The sequence below is a fragment of the Zingiber officinale genome, chromosome 6B (assembly GCF_018446385.1).
Source record: "Zingiber officinale cultivar Zhangliang chromosome 6B, Zo_v1.1, whole genome shotgun sequence".
Classification (NCBI taxonomy): domain Eukaryota; kingdom Viridiplantae; phylum Streptophyta; class Magnoliopsida; order Zingiberales; family Zingiberaceae; genus Zingiber; species Zingiber officinale.
In genome coordinates, this window is record NC_055996.1 from 81,398,608 (window position 1) to 81,411,678 (window position 13,071).

Genomic DNA, 13,071 nt, shown 5'->3' on the forward strand with positions numbered 1-13,071 from the left:
GTGGACTTTTTACTTTTTTTTCTTTTGTTTATCACTTATAAAATATGCAAAATATATCTATTAATTTTTATATTAGATGCATCTCTAATTATAAAATATCTTTTCAGGAATATTATAAATTTATTCTATACATCACCATCAGTAGATATTCAAACTAGTATTTAGGTATGTAAAATAACTTTCTATCTAAACTGTTCATATTATTAAATTCAATATGTTAGTCATAATTCTAATAATGTATCATTAGTTTGTTCCTTGTTTTATTAATAACCTATTATATTATATTTTCTGCAAGATTGAATATTACTAGCTTGTTTTGGAGTGGATTGACTTCTCTAGATAGTATTGTATTTCATATTATTAAATTCAGATGTATTATAATTTATTTGAGATTTTTGGATATTCATTTTTGTTTTGTTGTTGGATTAATTTGATACTTGGTTAGATTGGGTTGATACTTTCCATTTTCGATACACGTGAGAAGGGGGTGAATCCCTTGATTTTAAAAATATTTCTTTTTTGACCTTTTTTAAAATAAGTGCACGGCGGAAAAGACAAATAAGAAGGAAGAAAAAAACATAACACATCGATTTACTTGGTTCGGAGTCTTCGACGACTCCTACTCTAAGACCCAAGTCCTGTGGACCTTTCTGATGGATAATCCACTAAAAGCAATCGCAATCGAGTATAGCAATAAGTGTAACAGACCTACACTTCCTTATACAAAATTGAATAGCTATAAATTAAACGTTACCCAACCGAAGAAGAAGAAATGAATGGCTCGGGTGTTAAAGTTGGTCCATCTGTAGTAGTCGAGTGTAGCAGCGTTACAGCACAATAGCAGTATAAAGTCGGATGATCGAGGAAGCGCTTAGAAGAAATGTTGTGAAGCATCTGCTCGAAGCCCTCTTTTAAACAGAGTTGGAGGCACCTGTAAGGGTCCAGGACGCCTCCAATAGCGCTTATCTGATCCGCTCTCTCCGACCTTTATTTGTGCAAGGGTGCCTCAACGCGCCTCCAATACACTCTAAGGCGCTCTAATATGTCTCTGAGGTGCCTCTAATATGCCTCTAAGACATCTCCCCGCAACGAAAAATTCTATCTTCGAACTCTTCTGCGCGAGGGCGCCTTCGCCTTGTCCAGGGTGCCTCCCCGCAACTCCTAAGCACCTCTAGCATTGTTCATCTAATGCTAAGCTTTTGCACTTTATTCTTATAAGTCACGTTAGTCCAAATAACAAACGGTAACTTGTAAAACAGAGTTAGCACAATAAAAATAATATTATTAATTAGATCATATCTTATCAAGATCAGGATCCAGTCATCGTCTCAACTTAAACTTCCAAAATAGATCTAAGCTGGGCCAGTGCATACAACCCCACTGGGACTCGTCCTTGCTAGATCACTCTCCTCTAGTGCTTACCTTACTTACCATTATATATTTTCTTGACACTTGACCAACCAGGACTTCATGTCATATGCTCTATCTGGACTTCAGCCAGTTGTCAGGTCTCGCAGATTCAATTAGACTTCCTGCTAGATATCAACCTATCTCGCAGATTCAATTAGACTTCCTGCTAGATATCAACCTATCTGATCTTCTCGTGCCAGTTATCAAGTCCTCCAGACCTAACCGAACTTCAGCCTAGTGTCAAGTTCCATCAAGTCTTTCAGTCTTGTACACTTGATAAATAGATTAAATCACAAGCCTTTGTCATATATCAAAATCTGAGTTTGATTATTAGTGCAAACTGCACCAATAATGTTGTTTGTGAAAATGTGCAATGTGTTTGTGAATGTGTTATGTTGTTTATGAAAATGTATTATGTGTTTGCGAATGTGTTATGTTGTAATGTGTAATCTGTCAACATTTGAAAACCATCATATGTGATGGTGTCGATTGATATATGTAAACATGAGGAAAATGTGAAAAGAGACAGTTGCTTCTAGATTTTTTTTTTAATATTAGCGATTGAATTTTAAAGTTTCATCATCATTTTGCAATGAAATTTTAAATTGTCATAGGAATAGAGATGGAATTTTAAAATTTCATCACTAGATTTAGATATGAAATTTAAAAAGTTACGATAATTAGCAATAGATATTTAATAATCCGTCTTTAATTAGTGACAGAATATTAATATTTCATCGTACTAATCAGAGACAAAATTTATTATTCCGACGAGATTAATAAACTTCCATCTCTATTTTAGCAACAGACTATTTAATTCCGTCGCTAAATATAGTGACAGACTTTTAAATTCTGTTACTAAATTTAGAGACGAATATTAAATTCTGTCTCCAGTAGTGATGAAATATTTAATTCCATCTCTAGTAGTGATAGAATATTTAATTCTATTGCTAAATGACATCAACGACCAATTTCACAACGATGACAATAATCGGTCGCTATGTTCAATTAACGACCAATTAGCGACAGATAATTCTATCGCTAAACAATTTTTTTCTTTATAGTGAACAAATTTATTTATGAATGTTTGATTCATTTAAAGTCCTAATTAACCACCTAAACTTTCCTTTTGATCTTCTATGATAGCATTTCTCTTTAGAGCGGGAAAAATAGGGATGGCAATGGGGTGGGGTGGCCAGGGGCAAGTTTATCATCCTCATCCTTGCTCCTGAATTATATCTTCGCTCTCATCCCCAATTTTGTTTACTCGGAGAATCCCCATCCTTGACCCCGAGGGGATTAAATTATCATCCCCATCCCCGCTTCCTACCCCCAAGAATAAATCTAAAAGGATAGTCATCCCCGCTTCCCATCTAACATTTACCGAACTAATCAAAAAGTCCCCATCCCCATCCTCATCCCCCATCGTGTTGTATCGGAGCAGGTTCGGGGATGGGGATAGCATCCCCGAGCAGGGTGGGTTTGTCATCCCCATCTCCACCCCCGAATTATATCCCGCCCTCATCCCTGGTTCTATTTAATCATAGAATCTTCGACCCTACGGGGATTAAATTCCCATCCCCATATCTATCCCCACTTTCCATCCATGAGAATAAATCTAAAAGGATAGTCATCCCCGCTTCCCATCTAACATTTACCAAACTAATCGAGGAATTCTCGTCCTCATCCCCCATCATGTCGTATCAAGATAGGTTTAAGGATGGGGATAACATCATCATACACATCCTCGTTCAAATACAGGGATTTGAAAAATCTTCGAACTTGAACCCATACCCAAAAATACTCCCTTAATCCGCCCTTGTTTTGGATTTTTCCCATGGGGTCCCGAATCTCATAGGGAAAGTTTGTCATCCCTAATCCCCATACAAATCCCACCCCCATTTCAAAATTTTCCTATGGGCCCTCAACCGTGGGGAAAATTATCATCCCTAATGCTCTATTTACTTAGAAGAGCAGAAAATTAAGGAAAAGTTTCTACATTGAAAAAAATTTCATCTTTTACTTCATTAAAATTTTAAGAGGAAAGAGAAACACAATCCATTAGCAGATAATTTTAGAATCAAAATCAATCACATCAAAATCGAGTGAAAAGTAACGAATGGAACAAAAATAGCATATGTATCCTTTTCATTTATAAAATTATACTATATGTCAAAAAATGACGCATGTACCCTTTTAAACTCATAAAATTAAGTCATATACCCAAAAAATGGAGCATATGTACCATTTTTCAGTTATAAAAATTATACTGTATATAAATGAACACCTAGAGGAAAAGATTTCTTTCCATTCTCTTCTCATGCCCTTAGATTTATTTCATCTATTCATCGTACACTCCAATAAGAAGAACATTAGGTGTGCGAAGTTAACAAACATTAATTTGCACCTACTTAATATCTATTAAATGGCTGCAGTCTTCGTGGTTTGATGCTACATCAACGTCGTCATAAGTATTTGCATGTCCCATTCACCAAAACACACGTTAATTACCATCATGGAGTCACTAATTAATAATTAATTGGACAAGCGTGAGAATTAATTTTGACATCTAATTTTGCAAATCTAATTAATAAAGAGTAATAATAAAGGGATGCAACCTTATTGGGCCGGGTGTGAGGCCCATTATCTATCAACCCAATAGGTCCACTATGCATCAATAAATTTGAAATTTTTATAATTAAGAGATATATATATATATAGTATTTTTATTTCCACTTCTCCGGTCTCCGCTGGTGGGACCGGTGGAATCTGAGGCCGAGCGCACATTAAATTTCACTTTCCAATAATTTGGAAATTACGAATCCGTCCTCGCGATTTGTTCTGCGTTGTTATTGGCTTGATCTAGTGGAACGCTGGAATTGGAGGCCAAACTTGCTCCCTTGCTTTTGCTCCCCCACTTTTGAGCAGCGCAGCCCAGCTTTGGAGCTGATCCCTCTGTAGTTTCACTGATGACGACGGAGAAGGCGGCGGTGGAGGGATCCACGCCGGAGTCTGCTCCGCTGCTGCTGGAGCCGGTGCTGAAGGACGTCGAGGAGGCGAAGGCCCCCATCGTGCCGGCGCCGGAGGAGAGGCCTAAATTTTCTAAGCTCCTCGCCGACGCTCAAAGTAATATTTTCTTCTCTCTTTTTTTTTACAGAAAAATGTTTTTTTTAACAGAGATCTTTTTCTGTTTGTTTTCTTTACCCCTTTTCTCAGTCTACTTTCAGTTTAACTCATTTAACAGGGTTGAGGCTTATGGATTTCTCTCAAATATGCAAATACTCCTCTGAATTCACTTAATTTCTTCTTTTTTTGCTATTTATAGCAATTTCCCCCTTGACTTTTGAATTTTACATGCACAGATCATGAGGAACTTTCAGCAGACTCTAGGTCAACTGACCGAGGTATGACTGCTCACAATATTACAATTCATGCTTTCAAGAGCAAAAAATTGAACAGTTTCGTGTTGCTTTTCCAGGTGCTATCCTTGCAAGAGCTTTAACAGAGAAGAGATTGTCTTTGATCAAGGCATGGGAGGAAAATGAAAAGGTTGAATCAGAAAATAAGTAAGTTTGGTCTTCTTATGCTTGGATGAATCCCTGCTTTTTTTTTATGAGACTTTTTTGCTGCGTATATGTTGAATCCTAGATTTTTTTTTTACACATTTTAATATCTTTTGGCGATGATTGTTTCCATTTGTTTATTAGGGCTGTAAAGAAGGTAGCAGAAATTGTTGCCTGGGAGAACTCAAAGAAGGCAGAAGTAGAAGCTAAGCAGAAAAAGAAAGAGGTAAAAGCCAGGGACTCCATCAATACCCATTGGACTTGGTTCAGTTCAAGATATTGCAATTGATCTTCTTGATTCAGAAACAATTACCATTTTAGGATCAAGGAGAGAAATTTTTCTTTGCATTAGTAAACTAATGATCCATACTGCATGCAGGAAAAGTTGGAAAAAAAGAAGGTAGAATATGCAGAGAGAATGAAAAACAAAATAACCTCAATTCACAAAGAAGCCGAAGCCAAGAAGGCGATCGCCGAGGCCAAGCAAGGCAAAGAGGTTATGAAGGTCGAAGAGAAGGCAGCAAAGTATCGCTCTACTGGGCTTGCTCCAAGGAAGATTTGGGGATTTTTAGGGAGGTGAAACCTGACTGTTGCTGGACAACCTCAACATATAACTGAAACTTAATCTGCTTAGCAATTCCTGTGCTTTATGTTGTGTGAATCCTTCAGGTGCAGCTTCTATTGGTTTATTTTATTGATTGCTCAGAGGTTAGTTGGCTTTCTAGTGTGTGTGATATCTGTTAACTCTTGCATGACTATGTTGATGTAGTTTACATGAACAGAAACATCTTGTGCAAAAGTGTACTCAATTTTTATTTTCAAAAAAAAACATATTGTGTACTTAATCTGACAATGTAAGTTTCAGCTTAAGACAACTGATGCAATGCAGTTCTCGTAATTGCCACAAGATTCTTGAATCCTGATTCATTCAATGTGTAGGCCATGCTATGCAATGAATGTTTTGGGGAGCAGGAAGTTGCATGTTGCTTTCATCCTCCATCCTCCATTTTTTGGCTTCAATTATAATCTTCCTAAAGGCAAAATTGCAAGGTTATCTTTTGTTTGTTGTTGAGTTGTATTGAAAAGAAGAGCAGATCAAACATCATTTTCAATGAACCAAAGTGACTAGTTGAATTTGATCATTTAAATGGCCATGTAGTTGCAAAAGACATCTCGAAATCTAGCATTCTTTAGTCATTAAAGGGAAATAGAAAATTGACACATACAGCAGTATACATTATGCATACCTACACTCAAGCTTCTTACAGTCCCCACAACAATAAGAATTAGTATTTAGGCGTAAACTGTAACCAACACGAAAGCGACACTGCAGAACTCTATTATTGCTTCTACCAATCCATTCTTTCCTTTGACAAGCTTATAACATATTTCTCTTTCGGTTATTGTAGTATAAACATGGTTTACTGCACTCGTTGTCTCAATTTTTTTCAACTATGAACAAAAGTAGTATTACCAGTCAGCTGAGAGATCAAGCCACAAATCAAAGATGGCTTCTTCGACTAGATCATCTAGTGCAGTATCCCATATCTCAAGGACCACCTCCTCAGTTTCAAACTGAATGTCCATCCAACGTCCAATCTCCATATCGCTTGTTACTATAGGATCAATTGAATCTGAAAAGTCCATTGGAATATGCCCTGTGATAATTCTGTCAACTTCTTTACTTGGGCTCAGTTCTGCCGGTGCAAGCAGAACATTGGATGAGAGCAGGGACACCCAAGGAGTGCATTTGAAGAACTTCTCCTGTATCTCCTTGAGAGCCTCATAAATGCAGTCAAATAGGAGCTTTAGATCATCTATCTGTTGATAGCATGAAATCCCTACTTCATCAAAAACAGATTGCTCAAGTAAATTGTTGGCCAAATGCCATCTCGAGAAGTCAATAGCTCTTAACCCTGATGCTTCCAGAACAACTTCAATGTACTTGATTCTAGCTTTCCTATTGGCAAAATATGTCCTTGAAGTGGTTCGCTCTTCTTTTGTTGGAAATATAGCTGCAGGTTTGCAACAATACCAGTTGATTCATATAGGGAATACAGAACTGACAAAATGAAATGGATAATAATATTATACAGTTCACAGCTCTGAGTTTAGGAATGGTGAAGTCGTCTGGGATAAATTTCTCGAAAACAGAAACTGGCGATCTCCCTGGCTTATTTATGGGGCTTTCAGGAGTCTCGAAACTTTCTTTGCGGTAAGAACTTGGTACTGATTGAATCATAGTGTGTGCCTGCAGAACCGATGGATCCAAATCAATTGAGGCATTACATGAGGTAGTGTACATTGCAAGACAAAAAGAAATGTGATGACTGATGATATAATCTAGCAAATTTTCTCCCTATAAAACATACCAAATCTTCATTCAACACTGCACATGCAACAGCAGCTTCCTTGCTATTTGACTCTGATGATGCATCTGATTGGTCATTCAATAACTTGCTAAATGCATCCACTGTTTCCACATTTCGTACATTTGCTGAGAAGTATACAATTGAGATCATCCTAGTGCACTAGTACAAAACTAATTAGAAACGATTCATTATACAAAATTACCTGCATGGTTTGGATCTGATACAACACATTTATTGGCAATCTCAGTTTTTAATCCAAGAATTTCATCATTTTGATAGTCAATGGAACAAGACAAAACCTCCACATTGTGTTTCGATGGGCTTAGTGAATTGTTTGCATCTTCATCGAACTTCTGTAAGGGGATAGACACTGCTTCTTCGGATGTCAAGACAATCTCTTTTTCACCTTTGTGACTCATTTTCATACGTAATGCATCATCCTCTTGCATAGAAAACAATTTCCCTAGAGATTTGGAGACATGAGCTGTTCGGGAGCTTGTTCTTGGACCTTCAGCATCTAGCATGTCGACAAGGTGCTTCTTTGCTTCTTCATATATAGGAGGAGTTGATTTTGCTACAGAGGGATCAATTCTGATTCTATTGTTATTGATGACCGAACTTGCAATGGGAGAGACAATGGAAGGCTTTTCTTTATCATGCAAGGATTTGCTTTGAGAACTTGCAACTACACTGTCATTATTGAGCAATTTTTCTCCGTCAGCTCGATCCTTGTGCCTGATGGGAATTTTGTGTAAAATACCATCCATGGAGATTGCTCGTCGTTCTTTCTTACTCCCACCAATTATACTCTTAATCTTTCTTTTGATCTCCCTAAGAGAAAAATTGGACATAACTCCATCACCTTCCTCGTCAACTGTCTTACTATGTGATGGACGTGAAAAGTTTGGAATGGATTTGATTTTTTGCTCCTTTGTTCTTGTTCTGTGGTTTTCAACAGGTGCTTGATTTTGATTATCCAAATCCTCACTTTTTTTTGGTGATCCTATCTCCTTTGATTTATCTTTACTCCAAAAAAACCTAGATCTATTTTGCTTATTAACCATATCTTCATTTTCAACTTGATGGCCTTTCTTGGAACTCATAATATCGTCCCGAGACAATCGTGCATTTTTTGAATAACTTTCAAACCCCAAACTTGGAGGCCTGGTTTGATTGTTAAAATCAGAATCTGAATTCAGCTCGTACTTATTACTCCTTTCTTGAAGCATTTCTTCCTTCATGAGAGTTTTAACACTAGCAAAGCTTGCAGCATCTCCCTTTGCCTTGGTTCCAGTAACTTTCTGAAAAAAGCATCAGATCTGATATATGATATCCTTCTAGCTCAGTATAGACAAACTAAAGTTTTTCAAAATTCGTAAAATGAAAAAGCGACAACCATAGTACTCCTATACTGATCAAGGGTTTAGGGACATTAATATAAGATATGCAAGACCTTTCTTGGTTTAAGAATTTACATTTTTCTTTTCAGTTTAAGGAAGTTGAGACAGTACAATTATCTAATCATAATTGACCTCGTAATGTTTTTGTTTTATATGTTAAACTGTAATAATTATGATATATTCTCATGATACTACCCAATCCAAACCAAATTGAGGATACTAAACTAGTTTACATATGATACGCATTTCGTAATCAAATTCCAACTCAAATAGAGGATATCTAGACAACTGTTATTGCAAATGTTGTACTTATGATACGCATTTCGTAATCAAATTCCAACTCAAAGAGAGGATATCTAGACAACTGTTATTGCAAATGTTGTACTTACCTTGACATTTTCACCTTTGTCTTCGTTACGGCCTGATTTATCAAGTTTAATTTTTGAATAATCTCTACCTGTAAATAATTTAGAGACCATAAATTATGAAGCCAGCAAGTTAAAGAATTCCCTACAATATTTTAAAACTTACCGCTCGGCAATCAATATGTAAACTGACATATAAGCAGTAAACAAGAGCAACCTCAGAGATCAAAAAATTACTAAACTTAGTATTCAGCTTCTCTTCATCTGCAATATTACGCTGATAAAAAATAACCAAAGAAAGTCTATGTTATGGAGTTTACTCTAGTATTCCTATTTATCAATGATATTTATATAAAGGTAGAGGAGGCTACCTAGGATTCATTGCTAAGGGGTAAACTTAATTTTTCCCATAACATGGTGTCATAGCCGCTTCTTTTTTCCGGTTGACCCCTTCATGCGAATCATGCCTATTTTCTCTCCATGTCACCAATGACGGTTGTTGCCGGATGTTGTGCCCTCCAACTCTTCATTATTCAAATAATTTTAGACATTAATTTTACGTTCACTCGAGAAATTGATTTACTATTGTCTACTCGTGAAATAACCATCCTTTGTCCCCATTACATTTATTGGTTACGAAAACAAAATTTTCCAACATCTCCAAAAATTATTGCAATATGGCCAAGCCACTCATCTTATCCAGATAGTGCTTCTGAAAAAGGGAATCATTGCCAGGCAGTCAGCAACATCACATGTCTTGAACCATTATCGTTTGTCCCCAGAACATGATAACCAGTTGTTTCTTCAACAAAATCATTGGCATAACCAAAGTATTTTCAAACTTGGCCAATCCTGTCAACTTTTATTTTCAAGTTTTTTCTGCATTGAATCATTCTAGACCAATCAAATCCCTTTTTCTATTATCTTTCAACGATTTGATCCGACCTTTATCTATCCAATTTGCTCAATATTCGATATCCAATTTTATTGAGGAAAAAAGAAAACAGTTTGGCTTTTGCCAATCCAGATCCATCCCAACTAACATAGTACTATTTCTCAAAATCACTTTACAACAATAAGAGCACTTACCAAACAGGGAATTCAACACAACAAAAAGGTAAAGCATATCGACTGATGATAACTCAAATAGCTTGAACAAAGAGAACTTACCACCTCGTCTAGAACTTGCAGGACGAACATCTGAAAGTAACCTCGGAGCAGGCTGGCTTTGGTGGAAGTCAAACAAACTAATAATAGGCCACATGCAGCCTGTGCTATCCTTCTCAACTTGTGGAGGCCTTTTAATGGATCTTTTTTCCATCGAGCAAGGGGGATTTGAGGACCTAATTTGAAGCATGAAAGAAGAAATGGTTAGTAGAAATCTTGAATAAACATTCAAAGCATTTGGCTCCATTAGCAAATGTTTCAGATTGAGTTTTGTTATTTTGCACCTCGTACGCAACCATAAAAGCACACACATTACGTTCATAACTTTAGAAGTCAAATTTGGTAAACACCAATTTTATACATAACTCATCACCATCTGATCATTAGCTACAAGCTGACTTGCATTTACTTGTTTCTTGTAACTTTTATATCTCATTCCTGACATGAATTTCAAGATCTCTCTCGGCTTATCGTAACTTGGATTCCTAAGAAGTGTAGCTACTTTTATTGCATAACTATAACTTGGATTCCTAAGGTTTGCATCAGTCAATTGCAGTCAAAAAAAAAAAAAACAAAGTTCATCAGACATGAAAGAAACCTGTTTTCTGTTAGCCAATCTGATACAGACCAATAAAATACAGAACCTTGAATCCTTTTCCATAGTATGCCAACTTATAGAAAATCATAGCAAGGATAGATTCAATGGTTACTCCAAACTATAATTGAGTAAAAGCATCAGAAATGTCATAGAAAAATACCTGAAAACAGATTCTTATTCGAAGAGAAGAGAAGGCGATTCATAAATAACAGAACTTTGTGCTGTTACTGCCTTCTTCGAGAAGGGGAACAATCAGACAAATTTTCTCCTGCTCTCAACTAAACTTCAAGCATTTCCTCATATTTTACCAGATCTTGACAATGAAACGAATCAAAACTAGTTCCACTCTGTAAAATGCAACACAAAAGGCTACGAATCCAAATCCAAAAACCAAGTTCCAGTGTGTACAGTATATATATCTAACAAGTAAGATTGCTAAATGTTTGTACAACGCTCATGCAGCCAAAAGAACCACAAGGGAGTCTTCGTTTTCGCAGTCAACTTCAAGCTCTGAAGCTTCCAAGGAAGAAACTGAACAAGAAATGAACAAACAACAAACATCAAATCCACAGGAAACCTCAAAGAAGGAAACAGAGCGATTCCTTTTTCCTCAGTCTTCCATAGTCCTCAAGAAGGAATCCAATCTTTTGATCCTTGCTCCACTCTCCTCCAAGCTGACATCTGGACGCCTTCTCGAATCAAGAATCCGACGACACCTTTTCCGCAAGAAGCGTGCTTTGAGAAGAAAAAGGAGGAGCTGACTGGAGTGCTCGTCCGGTCGTGCTCCTCTCTCCTCTCTATTACTCCAGCGGGAGAGCACAGGACAATGGCTATTTTGGACCCTGATTCCTTTTTACCAGGTTCGGCTTTTGGCGACTGCTTTGATGACTTTTGTCTTTGCTTTTGCACACTGTGCTCTACCCGCTTTATTCCGCAGACGTGCCACAACCTCGAAACGAAATGAGAGAATAGTTTGGGACGGCATTAGCGTCGTCGCAGGTCAGAAGCTGATTTCTATCATTCTCATTGTTGTCGAGTTCCAACAAAAGTCTCAGCTTTCGGTGAATGGTTCTGCCATTCCTTACACTGATGCATGTCATCAAGCACTCTCAACAAACTTTTTTTGTTTTTTCTAATCGCCAAACAAGTTGTTCATTAATTATTGTAGATTCTGGTTTCATATCAGATCATCAAAAGTGAAATTATTTCTCTTGCTCGATACATTTCATGCCAGTTTTTGGTTTCTGCTTTGCCTACCTGCACCAACCAAACTTCATTTTGTTTCTTGTGTTCATGATCATTGTTCATTTTATTAAATTTTTTTATTCACTTCTATTGTTTAATTGTCAAGAACAAATTTTTATAAACATTTAATTGTCAAAAGCATCCTACTGTCTTCTTCATTAAAAAAAAACTGAAAAGAAAAACATATTTTGGGTGATCACCGTAGGCATTATCATATTGTCAACATATTGTTTTTTTTATACGACAGCTAAATTATAGTTTTAAAGAAGGCTACTTTTCATAGTAAATCTGGGGCACTTGTATAGTGGCTGCCTTCTCAAAGATTGGAGAGTCTCCGAATGAATTTTTCTGGTTAGAGAGCTGAATAGTTAGAGAGGGGAGATGGATCATTATATTGATTGATTGGTTTAGATGGATTCTACCTATTAAATCCATCCAAATCAATCAAGCAAATAGGGTTCATCCAAATCAATCAATCCACCTCTATGGTTCATCCTCTGATTCACAAAGGCTTGGAATAGTTGATCTAAAAATATTGAGTTAATAGATCATCCATATTAAATACTTCCCGATTTATTTGGATGACTAATAGAAAAGTTTTATAGGATAGAATTGATTAGGAAAAATTAATCAGTATAAACTAGATACCTAATATCAACTAAAAAAGAAAAAATAATATAAATAATAATAATAATAATAATAATCTTCATTATTGTAATCTTAGGTGTACATTGACTGTCTTCTTAGTTTTCATATATCTAAGGATCAAATTTTAATTTTGATAAATTAAGAGATGGATTTTCTTTAATGATTAACTTAATTGTGGCAAAAGGCGAACACGCTCGTCCCAGCGCCCCCGCCAACCCGTCTCAGGACCAACACGGAGGAGGTAAATCACGGACGGCTACTAGCCTTTGGAATAGTGACTAGCACATAAGGGAGGGATTTACC

The 13,071-nt window shown here is 36.6% G+C and overlaps 2 protein-coding genes across 3 annotated transcripts; one reads left to right on the forward strand and one right to left on the reverse strand.

Annotated features, from left to right (window-relative positions):
- Positions 1–4,258: 4,258 nt before the first annotated feature.
- LOC121992841 (remorin-like) lies at positions 4,259–5,871 on the forward strand. Its single transcript, XM_042547437.1, has 5 exons — positions 4,259–4,536; positions 4,773–4,814; positions 4,889–4,976; positions 5,118–5,199; positions 5,353–5,871. The coding sequence occupies exons 1-5, from the start codon at positions 4,380–4,382 to the stop codon at positions 5,551–5,553; spliced, it is 570 nt and encodes a 189-aa protein (XP_042403371.1). The 5' UTR covers positions 4,259–4,379; the 3' UTR covers positions 5,554–5,871.
- A 228-nt stretch (positions 5,872–6,099) lies between these two features.
- On the reverse strand, positions 6,100–11,899 carry LOC121992842. Of its 2 annotated transcripts, none has more exons than XM_042547439.1 (7): positions 11,036–11,899; positions 10,284–10,453; positions 9,135–9,202; positions 7,548–8,646; positions 7,346–7,470; positions 7,068–7,224; positions 6,100–6,988 (listed from the first exon to the last, which is right to left on the reverse strand). In XM_042547439.1, the coding sequence occupies exons 2-7, from the start codon at positions 10,429–10,431 to the stop codon at positions 6,444–6,446; spliced, it is 2,142 nt and encodes a 713-aa protein (XP_042403373.1). In that variant the 5' UTR covers positions 10,432–10,453; positions 11,036–11,899; the 3' UTR covers positions 6,100–6,443. The 2 variants fall into 2 exon arrangements, with proteins under 2 accessions (XP_042403373.1, XP_042403372.1); XM_042547438.1 differs by having other exon boundaries at positions 10,281–10,453.
- Between the last annotated feature and the right edge of the window lie 1,172 nt (positions 11,900–13,071).

What these genes read in the sequence shown, in the direction of transcription:
- LOC121992841 (XM_042547437.1), top strand. Translation starts at nt 4,380, where the DNA reads ATGACGACGGAGAAGGCGGCGGTGGAGGGATCCACGCCGGAGTCTGCT. An exon ending in GCTCCTCGCCGACGCTCAAA is followed by an intron (nt 4,537 to 4,772) that starts GTAATATTTTCT and finishes TTACATGCACAG; the next exon opens with ATCATGAGGAACTTTCAGCA. An exon ending in CTAAGCAGAAAAAGAAAGAG is followed by an intron (nt 5,200 to 5,352) that starts GTAAAAGCCAGG and finishes TACTGCATGCAG; the next exon opens with GAAAAGTTGGAAAAAAAGAA.
- LOC121992842 (XM_042547438.1), bottom strand. Translation starts at nt 10,431, where the DNA reads ATGGAAAAAAGATCCATTAAAAGGCCTCCACAAGTTGAGAAGGATAGC. An exon ending in CAGTGTTGAATGAAGATTTG is followed by an intron (nt 7,225 to 7,345) that starts GTATGTTTTATA and finishes TCGGTTCTGCAG; the next exon opens with GCACACACTATGATTCAATC. An exon ending in TAAACTCAGAGCTGTGAACT is followed by an intron (nt 6,989 to 7,067) that starts GTATAATATTAT and finishes GCAAACCTGCAG; the next exon opens with CTATATTTCCAACAAAAGAA.